The sequence below is a fragment of the Procambarus clarkii genome, chromosome 9 (assembly GCF_040958095.1).
Source record: "Procambarus clarkii isolate CNS0578487 chromosome 9, FALCON_Pclarkii_2.0, whole genome shotgun sequence".
Classification (NCBI taxonomy): Eukaryota; Metazoa; Arthropoda; class Malacostraca; order Decapoda; family Cambaridae; genus Procambarus; species Procambarus clarkii.
The window spans coordinates 1,731,715-1,746,216 of NC_091158.1; the positions used below are offsets into that span (position 1 = coordinate 1,731,715).

Here is a 14,502-nt window from a genome sequence, read left to right on the forward strand (position 1 = left end):
CCTAATTGTTATCTCAGTGCTGTGTCTTAGGTTGGTGCTGTCTCCACGGTGGTGTGTGAGCTGGGAGTAAATTCACAGGTGCTCGGTCTGCATGCGCTTAGGGGTACCCTTCCCCAAGTGCCCTGAAAGTACCGCCCTTGGGGACTTGGGATTATCTTCCACAAGTCATGTAGGGTGTTCTGTGTTTTGGCCTATTTTGGTGACTGGCTGGTTTGGTTCCTTGGCACCTTCCTCCTTCCTTGCTCAACATCTTTATGGATGCCTCAGCTCTGAGCTGGGTTGTCTCTTCCCCCTTTCTATCCACCCTTCATTGGGCTTGCAGTGCAGTGCAGGAATTTGCAACCTTGAGGAGTTTGCAGCTCTAAGGAGGATTCAGATTCCTCTGGGGTCCGCACTCTGGTTGCATTTGAACTGAACCACAATGCTCCTTTATCTGTACCTGAGAGCTCTTTTCGATCCATTGTCCTTTGGAGCTGTACCCTGCAAGTAGCTCTTCTTCTGGATTCTTGGAGTTCCTTTCCATCTCCATGGAATGAACCATCATTGCTGAATTCTTCCTATGACTATGCAAGCCATTTGGGTTCCTCTTTGCATTGGCATGGAATTAGCACCTTCCTCTTTATGCCGCTCTGTTTCCCGATCACGAGACCCTCAAAGTGGATGCATTTCACCTGGATTGGTAGAGGAGGCGGGGTTCCTGTATCTCTTTTCCCCAATCCAGCTGTTGCTCCAGGTCCTGGCTATGTGAGAGTCCTACCAGGAAAAAGTGTTCCTTCTGGCTCCTTGGTGGCTGGCATGCTGTCCAAAATTATGCAATTTTCCACAGCTCTGCCTCTTTCAGTAGATTGGCCCAGCAAAGTACTTTGCTGGTTCAACCTTCTCCTCTGCTCTTTGCACGGAAGAGAAAGTCAAAGTTTTTTATGCATTTTTATCGCCATCTTTACAGCGAGCATGTGGCTACTTTGATGGTGTCTCACCTGTGATTATCTTCTCGATGGCAATATGAGGTTTCTTGGTGCACTTTTTGCCACTTCCCCTTTCTTCATAATTGCCACTTTATTTGCAAGTGTGTGGTGCTCTCACTTATTTCTTGGCATCTTGTGCCAAGAATTTGCCTCATACCGTATGGCATTTACAGAGCCGCTGTTGCTTGTGTTCAGTGTTGATGCTACCTTGGTGCAGTCTCACACACTGTTTCACCTCTAACCTGCTAATGTGCCTCCTAAGCCAGCTTGGTCTTTTTACTGCATTCTTTCTTTCCTGTCTTATTATTGGTTTACTGTGTTCTCTCCAGTCTGTGATTTTTTGTCTCAAAGAACTCTTTTTGGTGGTTCTTGCCTCTGGTTGTTGGGTTGAGGGACTTCATGCTCTCCTTTGGAGCTGGGTTTTTGTTCCTTTGGCTCTAGTGGCTGGTTTGTTCATTTGAAGCTAACTCCTTTTCTGGCTAAAAATGAGTCGGCTGGCTTCTGGAGGGGTCCTTTGGTTGTTGATGCTTGGTTGGTTTAGCTTGGGGGGGGGGGGGTGTCATGTGATGTGTCTGACGGCAGGTCTCTGCTGCCATCTTTGTGCCACCGGTTCTGCTCCAGTGCATGCTTTGTGGGTAGATCCTGTATCCTTGTTTTCACTGTTCCAAGGTTCATGTTTCTTAGGTTGTCGGCAGTGTTATTCAATCGAGCAACCTTCGTGCCCATGATATTCAGAAGTATGCCTTATCATGGCTGTTCCTTATACTGTATGTTCTCGTTTAAATGCACTATTTGGGAAGGCCCCACAAGATAACCCAGACATCTGCATAAGCGGTATTTCTTACCGGGAAATTAAAAAAAAAAAAAAAATGGACGTATTTGCAATTTTTTTTTTTGTACCACAACCAACATAATTTGAATTTACACACTAATTTAAAAAATATACTAGTACTGTAATTTAAAAGAGAAACATCAACTCAACGGGAGCAGTACTCGTCAAAAGTTTGCGCCGCCCTGCTTGAGGAGGTATGTACTTATGGCAAAAAACCCCCTCCCCATCCGGCCCGTTGGCGTCGTGAGGGGGCTTGGTGGACGGCTGCCGGAGTGTGATGCTCCGTTGGGCAGTCCTCTGTCTTTTTCTGGCCTTGCACTCCTGCTGCTGTCTTCTCCAATTGTGCCGGATCGCTTTTCCTTTTCCTTATGTTTCGTTTTTCTCCCCCCTCTTCTCCTATCTGCTTGTCGTTTCCTGCCGACCTTTTGCTTGTTTCGGATTATTTCTTTGGACTTCTTCTATTTTGACGCCCGGGTGCTTGAGGAGGCATACTCTTGCACCCGTAGAACTGTAATACCCAACGTCTCGAGCGAGGGGAACCTTTTATTGTCAATCCCCCTTTCGTCGCTGAACCCGATCTCGACGGACTGACGGTTCTTAAGGTGGCGTTTGTGGGGCGTATACTCACGACGCACCCCTAGGGGGCCCCGGCATGATCGGCGATAGCTTCCTGTTGGGTGTCCTGCCTCTAATTGTGGCTCCATGGTGGGTAAGGGGGCACATTCGTGGATGAATTTGTCACTTTTCGTCTCTGTCGTTGAATGTTTCCGTTGTACCCTCTCAGGCTCGTGGGGTGGGCGACCAAGCCCCCGAGTCGGCCTGTATTGGAAGACCAGGCTCTGTAGCTCCCGCTGCGTTGGGCCCCGACCTTGCTCCTCCTTTGACCGTCCTGACTTCTTCCCCCAGCTTCCCTCCCTCCTCTGTGGTTGGGTCGAGCCTCCAGCCCCCGGTGGTGACCCCTTCGTCCCCTGGTGTGGCTAAGTCTTTCGTTGTGACTACTGCGCCTTTTGACCCCTCTCTCTAGGGGTTCTCAACGCCGTTCGCGCCCCAACCACACTCGCTCGATTCCTTCCTGTGCTGATGCGTATCAGGCCTTGTTTGGTCCTGCTTCATGGGCCAAATACTTTGATCTCCTCCCTCTTGATTCTGCGCCTCCTGACGATTTCTCCCTCCATCGGCATCTTGTAGATTCCGTGGATGCGTCTGTTACTTTCAACCCCACTCGTCTCGGTACACGTGTCGTTGCTGCTCCTTCTCAGGATGCGGCTTCCTGCTTGGCTGCCTTATCTTGCCTTGGCGAGATCCCTGTTCGGGTCTCCAAGAACGTTCAGATGAATGCCAGTGTTGGCACTATTCTCCTCCCACCCCATGTTGCAACCGGTGTTCGGAATCTACAGGATTGCCACGATGATATTCGGCATATCCTTGATGCCCAAGGCCATTCTGTCCTCCAGGTTGACTCGTTTACTCGTCCCCCTCGTGGTCGTCGCCGTCAACCCCTTCGCGTTGTGAAGATCACCTTTGATGGTAGGACCCTTCCATCCTCTGTCATTCTTGCTGGTGCTAGGTGCTCTGTCCAAGAGTATATTCCTTCTCCTCGGCTGTGTAACAAGTGCTGGAGGTTTGGGCATGGTGCCCTCCGCTGCTCTGGGACTGTCTCTCTCTGTCCTTTGTGTGGGAGTGAAGGTCACTCTAAGTCGGAGTGCACTTCTCCCCAAGCTCGCTGCCTCAACTGCGGTGAGGCCCATCCTACCTTCTCCCGTGCCTGTGTCCATTACAAGCTTGAGGCGGCCGTCCTCAACCTGAAGCACCGGGAGCGTTTATCTTTCCCTGAGGCGAGGCGCCAGGTTCGCCGGCTCCCGCCTTATACTAACATCTCTTATGCTCGCGTGTTGCGCTCTTCCTCTCCTCGTCCTTCCCCCCCTTCCTCAGACTCTCAACCGTTTCCGGGCCTTCGACCCTGATACGCCCACTGCCCCCTCCTCTGTTCCTTTGAGTTCTCTCCCGAGGGGTCCCCCTCCTGGTCCTCTGTCTGGGGTTCCCCTTCTTTCAACCCGGTCTGTCATGTCTCCTGTGTCTTCTTCCTCGTCCCCCTCCGATCCTCCTTCCCATCCTCTTCCTCCATCTATCGGCTCTCCCCACTGCCTGTCGGTGCGGGCAGATGTCCATCGCTCTCCTAACGGCCGTCGTGTGTGCTCTCGTTCGGCTTCTCCTGTTGAGACACTGGAATTTGTTGCCCGGTACGTAGTTGCTGGGACACCGGTCTCTTAAAGTCAGAAGCGTAAGCCTGGCTCCTCTCCTTCCTCTTCCCTGGCGGGAAAGAAGGCTTCGCTTTCTTCCTCAGCTCCTACTTCTGGCTCTGTTGCTCCTTCCCCTCCCGTTTCAGTGATTGCGCCCCCTGTTCCTGCTGTGGAGGTTTCTTTGGCCCCTGCTTCCCTTTCGGTTGCTGTTCTTGCTGGGGTGCACTCCCCTCTTTCTACTCCCCCTCTTCCTGCTGCTGTCCTTGACTGCTCCTCTCCGTTGTCTCCTCCTCTTCCTCCTCCTCCTCCTCCGGACCCCGCCCGCCCACCTCTGATCTGTTCTCCCGTTTCCTTCCCTCCGTCTTTGCTCAGTTTACCCATGCACCCTAACCCTGACTTTGCTGACCCTGATCCCGACCCTGATATTCTTTAACGTGTTCTGTTGCTCTTTTGCCTTTGTTTCTTCCTTGTTCTCTGTTTTTGTCCTTTCTCTTCTCGTCGTTGTCCATTCTTCAATGGAACGTTCGAGGTTATTACGCCAATTTCCTCGAACTCCAACTTCTGATTTCGCGGTTTTCGCCCCTTTGTGTCTGTCTCCAGGAGCCAATGCTTGGTGCTCGTCCTGGTCATTTTCATGGCTATTCCTTTCTCTCCCCCCCCCCCCAGCCATTGCTGGGGCTTCTAATTCTTCTGCTCTCTTGATTCGTGCTGATGTTCCCTTTGTTCCTTTACTTTTTCCTTCGCCTCTCCATTGTTCTGCTGCTCGTATCTTTGTGGGGAATTGGTACACAGTTTGTTCCATTTATCTCCCTCCGAGTGTCCCGCTCTCTCTTCCTGATTTGAAACACCTCCTAGACTCCTTGCCGGAGCCTGTGCTCCTGCTGGGTGACTTCAATTGTCGTCATTCTCTTTGGGGTGACGTTCTGACGAATACCCGGGGTCGCCTCCTTGAGCCGTTTCTCCTCTCTTCTTCCCTGTCTCTAGTGAATTCTGGTGAGCCCACTCATTTGGACTCTCGGACTCGCACCCTTTCTTGTCTTGATCTTTCTCTCTGCTCTTCTTCTCTTTACTTAGATTTCACGTGGCAGGTTCTTGATGACCTCCATGGAAGTGATCATTTCCCCATCCTTGTTTCCTTTTTCTCTTTTCGCCCTTCCCTCTCTTTCCCTAGGTGGCAGTTTGCTAAGGCAGACTGGACCCTATTTACCCTCAGTGCTGCTCTCTCTGACCTCTCCCCTCTGCCTCTCTCTCGCGCTCTCCTCCTTTTTCATGACACTGTCTTCAACGCTGCCCTCCGCTCTATTCCTCGCTCTTCCTCTCGGGGTCCACGGAAGTGCGTTCCCTGGTGGAATGCGGACTGTGCTCGGGCTGTCCGCTGTAAGCGTGCAGCCTGGAAGAGGCACCGCCGTAGGCAGACGACCGATTCTTTTCTTTCGGAAAGCGAGTGCGGTGGCCCGTAGGGCCATCCGTACGGCTAAACGTGAATGTTGGGCATCTTATGTCTCAACACTTACATCCGAAACCCCTCTGGCCCAGATCTGGAAGCGTATCCGCAAGATAGCGGGTAAGTTCGTTCCCGATGTTTCACCGGTCTTTCACCTCCATGATACTCTTGTGGCGGACCCGTTGCAGGTCGCTTCCGAACTGGGTTCCCACTTTTCTTCTGTTAGCTCTGGTCTTCATCTTCCCCAATCTTTCCTTCTTCGTAAACCTGTCCTTGAGTCTCGTCCTTTAGATTTCTGCACTCATCTTCAGCTTCCCTATAATGATCCCTTCTCTCTCTCTCTGAACTTCGTTCTGCCCTGGCCCTCTGCGGTTCTACGGCGGCGGGCTCCGATGGTATTCATTATGAGATGCTTCGCCATCTCCCTCCGAGCACGTCTCAGTATTTACTGAGTCTGTATAATCGGATCTGGGAGTCGTCAGTCCCTGAGGACTGGCTCGATGCCGTTGTCCTCCCTGTTCGCAAACCGGGGTCTCTGGGTACTTCCCCTAAGGACTTTCGCCCTATTGCTCTCACAAGTTGTGTCTGCAAACTCTTTGAACGTATGGTTAACGTTTGTCTGATGTGGTTCCTGGAACGCCATCACCTCCTCTCCCCTTCTCAATTTGGTTTCCGCAAGTGCCGCAGCACAACAGATGTCCTGGTGAACTTGGAGGTCTATATTCGTACTGCTTTTGCTGCGAAGACCTCCGTTGTTGCCGTCCTTTTTGACCTGGAAAAGGCTTACGACACCACTTGGCGTTATCATATCCTATCTCAACTTCATTCTTTTGGCCTTCGTGGCCATCTCCCTCTCTTTCTCCGCAGCTTCCTCTCTCGTCGTTCCTTTCGGGTGCGCCTTGGTACCGCTCTCTCTCCCTCTTTTCAGCAATACGAAGGTGTGCCCCAGGGTAGTGTTCTGAGCACTACTCTCTTTCTGGTTGCCCTCAATGGTCTTCTTTCCTCTCTTCCTTCTGGTGTCTTCTCCGCTCTCTATGTCGATGATCTTACCCTTTGTTGTCAGGGTGATGATTCGCCTCTCCTTCAACGCCGGCTTCAACTTGCAATTGATGCCGTGTCGTCTTGGGCCACAGATCATGGCTTCAAGTTCTCTACTTCTAAGACTTGTGCCATGACTTTTACGCGGAAACGGGTTGTTCTTCGTCCCTCTTTGTCACTTTATGGTCATCACCTTGAATACAAAGATTCCGCGAAGCTTTTGGGGTTATTCCTTGACACTCGTTTGTCTTGGTCTCCCCATATCTCTTACCTCCGTGTTGAGTGCTCTAAGGCCCTTACCCTCCTTCGGGTCTTGTCCCATACTTCTTGGGGGGCAGATAGGCGCACTCTCCTTGCTTTACATTCCTCTCTCGTCCTGTCTAAGCTCGATTATGGTTGCCCTGCTTACTCGTCTGCTTCTCCTTCTACTCTTCGCCGTCTTGATGCTTTGCACCATACTGGGTTGCGCCTCAGTTCTGGTGCCTTTCGTTCGACTCCCATCCTTAGCTTGTATGTTGACACTGGCTTCCTGTCTCTCCAGGACCGCCGTGATCGCTACTGTCTTCGCTATCTTGCGCGGTCCTTGCAACATCCTTCCTCTCGCCTCTGTCGTGCTTTAACTTTTACCCCTCCTGCGGTTCCTGTTCCTCTTCACCACCTCCCTCTTTCTGTCCGGTTATCTCGCCTACAGGATTCTCTTTCCGTTCGTATTTCTGATGTTTCTCCTCGTGTTGTTCCTTCTTTGCCCCCGTGGAGGGTCCCTCTTCCGCGGTTTTGTACATCCTTGACCCGTATCACAAGCTTTTACCCCTCCTACGGTTCTAAAACGCCTTTTCCTCGAGCACTTTTCTTCTCACTCCCGCTCCGTTTCTGTCTTCACCGATGGGTCTAAGTCAGCGGGCGGTGTTGGCTACTCTGTTGTTTTTCCTAATCGCACTTATATGTGTCGCTTGCCTCCGGAGACTAGCATCTTTACAGCGGAACTTTATGCTATTCTCTATGCTCTTCGTCTCCTGCTTTCTCGTTGTCAGTCTTCCTTTGTAGTTATTGTTGACTCTCGTAGTGCCCTCATGGCTCTCGGGTCCTTTAATCCGGTTCATCCAGTAGTTGTCGAGATCCAGCATTGGCTGTTTCTTGTTCACAGTAAATTTAAGTCGGTTGAGTTTTGTTGGGTTCCCAGCCATATTGGTGTGTCTTTAAATGAGCGTGCGGATGCTGCCGCCAAGGAAGCTGTCTGCTCTTGTCCCATCTCTCGTAAAGGCATTCCGTATTCCGACTTTTACTTGGTTATCCATTCCTCAGTCCTTACCCGTTGGCAGGCTTCTTGGTTGTCTGTTACTGGTAACAAGCTACGTACAGTACTCTTAAATGTTGTGTTTCCTCGTGGCCATCCTCCTTCCACCGTAACCGGTGGTGGGAAACAGCTCTGGCGAGGTTGCGTATTGGCCATACTCGCTTAACCCATGGTCACTTGATGGAGCGCCGCCCTGCTCCTTATTGTCCTAGTTGCATTGTCCCTCTTATGGTCGTGCATGTCCTTCTTGAATGTCCTGACTTCCAGGACGAGCGTGTGTCTTGCTTTCCGACCGCCCCTCGCGGTCACCTGTCCCTCGATAGAATTCTTGGTGACTCGGATACTTTTGATATCGTTCGCCTTATGTGTTTTTGTTCTCATATTGGCATCCTTGGTGATATTTAGCGCCCTCTGATTATTTTGCGTATTTGATGGTGCTACATAGCCTTCCCGGTTTGGTGCCTTTTGATAATTACTTATGGCAAAAAAAGAATGATGGCCTTGTGGTTGAAAGATTTTAGACAGAAGTGTGCACTAAGTACTTGAGGTCATGGTGTGCTCTACCTCCATGGAGCCACATAACTGGGATGCTTAGTTGCACTTGGGCATTCTTAGTGAGTGATTGTACTGTATTGTGCATCTCACTGGCATCTTGCCGTGTTTTATTACAGTGGTGTTGGTGGTATTATATTGTTCATATGGCACCACCAAATTAATAAACAAAGAAACCATTTCTTAGGTTTCTTTAAAGGAAGAAAAGGAAGCAGGCCACCAAAGTCAGGAAATAAGTTAATTGTTGGGTGTAGCCTACCTTGGTTACCTACCTTGAGGGGCTTCCGGGGCTTAGCGTCCCCGCGGCCCGGTCGTCGACCAGGCCTCCTGCCTAGCCAAGTTGACATGAGGAAGTATTGTACACAGTTCCGAAGGGGAAACACTGATGACACCCTATCACAGAAACATCGGTCTGGTCATTTGAGGAAGACCTCTTCAAGGTCTACCCTTGCTGTAACATGAAGGGTACTCTCCATGAACATTTTAGATCATTCATAGACCTTGAAGATATCTTTATAGGACAACCGGACCAATGTTTCTGTGATGGCATGTCACCAGTGTTTTCTCATGATAATTTTAGGTTAGTTTCAAATTTAAAAAAAGTCACCGAATCTAGGCTAATATTCAGAACAGTTTTTATAAGAATCAATTTTAATTATATTGATCATTTACTCTTTCCACTTGCACACATCAAATTATTTACCACAATACTCTATTTTCTGATTTATTAAACAAAGTAGCAACATTTGTGGAAGATAGTAACTAATCATGGTAACATCACATGTTTGGCACTTTTGTTGCCATTCCAAGCAATGGATTATTTACATTAACTCTAATATAAGTGCTATAATACTAGTATTGTAAGACACTTCACAGGTCAATTTAATCATCTCCCAGAATCTAGTGATCCAATTGTTAATTGCTCTCTGACTTTAAAAAGTCAAGATATTTTTTGTGCAAATTTCACTAATATAATTTTGACCTTGTCTTTCACATCCACGAAGAGGGAGGCAAAACATTTGATCATAAAAAAATAGAGAGGATTTGGGTAAAAGCAAAAACAATATAAAAAGCTTGTGCTTAAATAATGTACAACAGTGTTCTGACACATGCATGCATCCACACAAATTTTATATTAAATAATGTATTCAGATAATGCATTTGGTGTTAAATGAGGGGCCAGATAGAATATCACAGCCTTTTCATAAACAGTACAGGTAATTAAATTATATGAAAAGTTGTAATACTTATTCTGGCTCTTCTGCAGTTGAATATTTTGTAGCTTGAAACTGCATAGTATGAAGGCATTCTATGATTCATCTCTTAGGGAATATTGGTAATAATAATTATTTAATGCCAATGTTGTAATAAATGTAAAATGTCTTCTTTCTATAGGATGATGATGATAAAGGTTTTGAGAAATGCTATGAACAGTGTCTACGATGCAGTAATGGTTTCATCGACTCGTTGAAGTAGCCTTTGGCAAGCTGCCAGAGTAACTAATTTTCATGGCAACTACACGCTGTCTTAATTATATTGTATCTTAATTGTTATTTGTTTTTACCTGTTTTTAAACTTAAATTAATTAGTATTTTTATACTGTATTACAATATTTAAAAATTAATTGTTATGTTTTAATGTTCATTCTGCTTAGAATTATAACTGGGACTAAATAATGTCAATATAATTCCAGTGTAATTCAATATATATCCCTAGTATTATTTGTGGCAACTCTGTGTATACTTTTGTTGAATAAAATTATATTTGACATAGAACCTGTGTGTATTCCTCTGCATAGAAGTAAGAGCTTTTGTTTGAAGGTGTTAGATACTTTTCATGCCATACATATATATACAGTCTTGGAAAACTCCTAGAGGCATTTTAACTCTTGAAATTAAATCAAATATATAGATGTTAGTTAAAATGATAAGTTAGACAAGAAAATTCAAGGGAGAAAAGAGCTTTCGTCAGAAAAAATGGGAGGAGGATATAGGATAGTGCAAGGATGATATACAGCTAACCTATGCACAAAGCGGCCAAAGAGAAAAATATTAGAAGCAGTTAACGAAATGACTGAACAATAACCGGGATCTGTAAAATCTCGTCCTAAATCTTTCAACAAAGAGCCATCACAGATTGCATTACGTATAAACCCAGACACTCAAACAAAGCATGAACCTGGACAGAGAATGTGGCTCCCCAACTGGAATCACAGATATTAACACCAAGTAAAATACCTAGCACTTCCACAAATATGATAACATCTTTTCTATTTGCCAATATACAAGGTATTAAAACTCCCAAAACAAAGTTCACGTTATAACTGGTCTTCTAAATGAGGTAACTGCAATGTTTGCAGCGTTAACTGAAACTTATACAAAAGACCTGTACGACAAATATGGATTCCAGAATTCTATCTTTTCAGATAAGGTAGGAAAGAGGCTACTGGAGTCAATCAAAAATCATCAGTCATCAAAGACACCCTCATCTACACAACTGCTAAACACCACAAACAATATGGTGGAAATGCTGATAATCAAAATAGAAATTCTAATTGTGGTGATAGTCTTTGTATATAAATCACCAGATGCAAATCCGCAGTTTAAAGACCAAATTATGAAAATAGAATACTGCTTAGAAAAACTCACAAATTTTGTCCCAAACATCATCATATCATGTTGGTGACTTCAACTTACGGCACCTAAATTGGAAAAATGTGGCAAATAAAGTTATACCAGAGAGAATACCAGGAAGCAGTTTAAATGAACAGTTGACACATAGTTGCAGAGATGTGACAGATTTGCAGTAAATCAGCAAATAGTAGAACCAAGTAGAAAAGAAAACACTCTAGATCTTATTTTTACAAACGATGATGACAAGAATTAGGGACATAATGACAAGAACCATACATTACCATAAAATTGCTCTTTAACTGATAAGAAATGTATCAATATTATCAGTTAAAGGGCGATTGATCAGTTAAAAGGCGATTTGAGTAGGATCATTGATACACATTTATCCACTAATCCCTAAATCTCATTAAAGACATTGACCCTCACCTCACTTCTTTCCTGTCTATATATTCAATCTACTGATCTGTAAATCCATCCTTCTGAAGATGTATTATTAAATATGAAAGTACTTAAGAAAATTCCTGTCTTAATCATTCCTTCGTGATCTGTCTCATATATATATATATATATATATATATATATATATATATATATATATATATATATATATGTCGTACCTAGTAGCCAGAACGCACTTCTCAGCCTACTATGCAAGGCCCGATTTGCCTAATAAGCCAAGTTTTCATGAATTAATTGTTTTTCGACTACCTAACCTACCTAACCTAACCTAACCTAGCTTTTTCGGCTACCTAACCTAACCTAACCCATAAAGATAGGTTAGGTTAGGTTAGGTTAGGTAGGGTTGGTTAGGTTCGGTCATATATCTACGTTAATTTTAACTCCAATAAAAAAAAATTGACCTCATACATAATGAAATGGGTAGCTTTATCATTTCATAAGAAAAAAATTTGAGAAAATATATTAATTCGGGAAAACTTGGCTTATTAGGCAAATCGGGCCCTGAATTGTAGGCTGAGAAGTGCGTTCTGGCTACTAGGTACGACATATATATATATATATATATATATATATATATATATATATATATATATATGTCGTACCTAATAGCCAGAACGCACTTCTCAGCCTACTATTCAAGGCCCGATTTGCCTAATAAGCCAAGTTTTCATGAATTAATGTTTTTTCGTCTACCTAACCTACCTAACCTAACCTAACCTAGCTTTTTTTGGCTACCTAACCTAACCTTACCTATAAATATAGGTTAGGTTAGGTTAGGTAGGGTTGGTTAGGTTCGGTCATATATCTACGTTAATTTTAACTCCAATAAAAAAAATTGACCTCATACATAATGAAATAGGTAGCTTTATCATTTCATAAGAAAAAAATTAGAAAAAATATATTAATTCAGGAAAACTTGGCTTATAAGGCAAATCGGGCCTTGAATAGTAGGCCAAAAAGTGAGTTCTGGCTACTAGGTACGACATATATATATATATTATATTATATATATATATATATATGTCGTACCTAGTAGCCAGAACGCACTTCTCAGCCTACTATGCAAGGCCCAATTTGCCTAATAAGCCAAGTTTTCATGAATTAATTGTTTTTCGACTACCTAACCTACCTAACCTAACCTAACCTAACTTTTTCGGCTACCTAACCTAACCTAACCTATAGAGATAGGTTAGGTTAGGTTAGGTAGGGTTGGTTAGGTTCGGTCAAATATATACGTTAATTTTAACTCCAATAAAAAGAAATTGACCTCATACATAATGAAATGGGTAGCTTTATCATTTCATAATAAAAAAATTAGAGAAAATATATGAATTCAAGAAAACTTGGCTTATTAGGCAAATCGGGCCTTGCATAGTAGGCTGAGAAGTGCGTTCTGGCTACTAGGTACGACATATATATATATATATATATATATATATATGTCGTACCTAGTAGCCAGAACGCACTTCTCAGCCTACTATTCAAGGCCCGATTTGCCTACTAAGCCAAGTTTTCATGAATTAATGTTTTTTCGACTACCTAACCTACCTAACCTAACCTAACCTAACTTTTTCTGCTACCTAACCGAACCTAACCTATAAAGATAGGTTAGGTTAGGTTAGGTAGGGTTGGTTAGGTTCGGTCATATATCTACGTTAATTTCAACTTCAATAAACAAAAATTGACCTCATACATAATGAAATTGGTAGCTTTATCATTTCAGAAGAAAAAAATTAGAGAAAATATATTAATTCATAAAAAATTGGCTTATTAGGCAAATCGGGCCTTGCATAGTAGGCCAAGAAGTGCGTTCTGGCTACTAGGTACGACATATATATATATATGTCGTACCTAATAGCCAGAACACACTTCTCAGCCTACTATGCAAGGCCCGATTTGCCTAATAATCCAAGTTTTCCTGAATTAATATATTTTTTCTAATTTTTTTCTTATGAAATGATAAAGCTACCCATTTCATTATGTATGAGGTCAATTTTTTTTTATTGGAGTTAAAATTAACGTAGATATATGACCGAACCTAACCAACCCTACCTAACCTAACCTAACCTATCTCTATCGGTTAGGTTAGGTTAGGTAGCAGAAAAAGTTAGGTTAGGTTAGGTAAGTTAGGTAGTCAAAAAAACATTAATTCATGAAAACTTGGCTTATTAGGCAAATATGGCCATGCATAGTTGGCTGAAAAGTGCGTTCTGGCTATTAGGTACGACATATATATATATATATATATATATATGTCGTACCTAGTAGCCAGAACTCACTTCTCAGCCTACTATTCATGGCCCGATTTGCCTAATAAGCCAAGTTTTCCTGAAATAATATATTTACTATAATTTTTTTCTTATGAAATGATAAAGCCACCCTTTTCTCTATGTATGAGGTCAATTTTTTTTTATTGGAGTTAAAATTAACGTAGATATATGACCGAACCTAACCAACCCTACCTAACCTAACCTAACCTATATTTATAGGTAAGGTTAGGTTAGGTAGCCAAAAAAAGCTAGGTTAGGTTAGGTTAGGTAGGTTAGGTAGACGAAAAAACATTAATTCATGAAAACTTGGCTTATTAGGCAAATCGGGCCTTGAATAGTAGGCTGAGAAGTGCGTTCTGGCTATTAGGTACGACATATATATATATATATATATATATATATATATATATATATATATAATATTATATATATATGTCGTACCTAGTAGCCAGAACGCACTTCTCAGCCTACTATGCAAGGCTCGATTTGCCTAATAAGCCAAGTTTTCATGAATTAATTGTTTTTCGACTACCTAACCTACCTAACCTAACCTAACCTAACTTTTTCGGCAACCTAACCTAACCTAACCTTTAAAGATAGATTAGGTTAGGTTAGGTAGGGTTGGTTAGGTTCGGTCATATATCTACGTTAATTTTAACTCCAATAAAAAAAAATTGACCTCATACATAATGAAATGGGTAGCTTTATCATTTCATAAGAAAAAAATTAGAGAAAATATATTAATTCAGGGAAACTTGGCTTATTAGGCAAATCG

At 43.7% G+C, this 14,502-nt stretch overlaps 1 protein-coding gene across 1 annotated transcript in view; it reads left to right on the forward strand.

Annotated features, from left to right (window-relative positions):
- LOC123766264 (low molecular weight phosphotyrosine protein phosphatase) overlaps positions 1-10,140 on the forward strand; it is a 43,172-nt gene extending 33,032 nt beyond the window's left edge. Inside the window, exon 4 of the mRNA XM_045755335.2 lies at positions 9,761-10,140. Within this exon, the coding sequence (XP_045611291.1) occupies positions 9,761-9,841 (81 nt within the window). The 3' untranslated portion in view covers positions 9,842-10,140. The remainder of the gene's footprint in view (positions 1-9,760) is intronic.
- Positions 10,141-14,502: the final 4,362 nt, after the last annotated feature.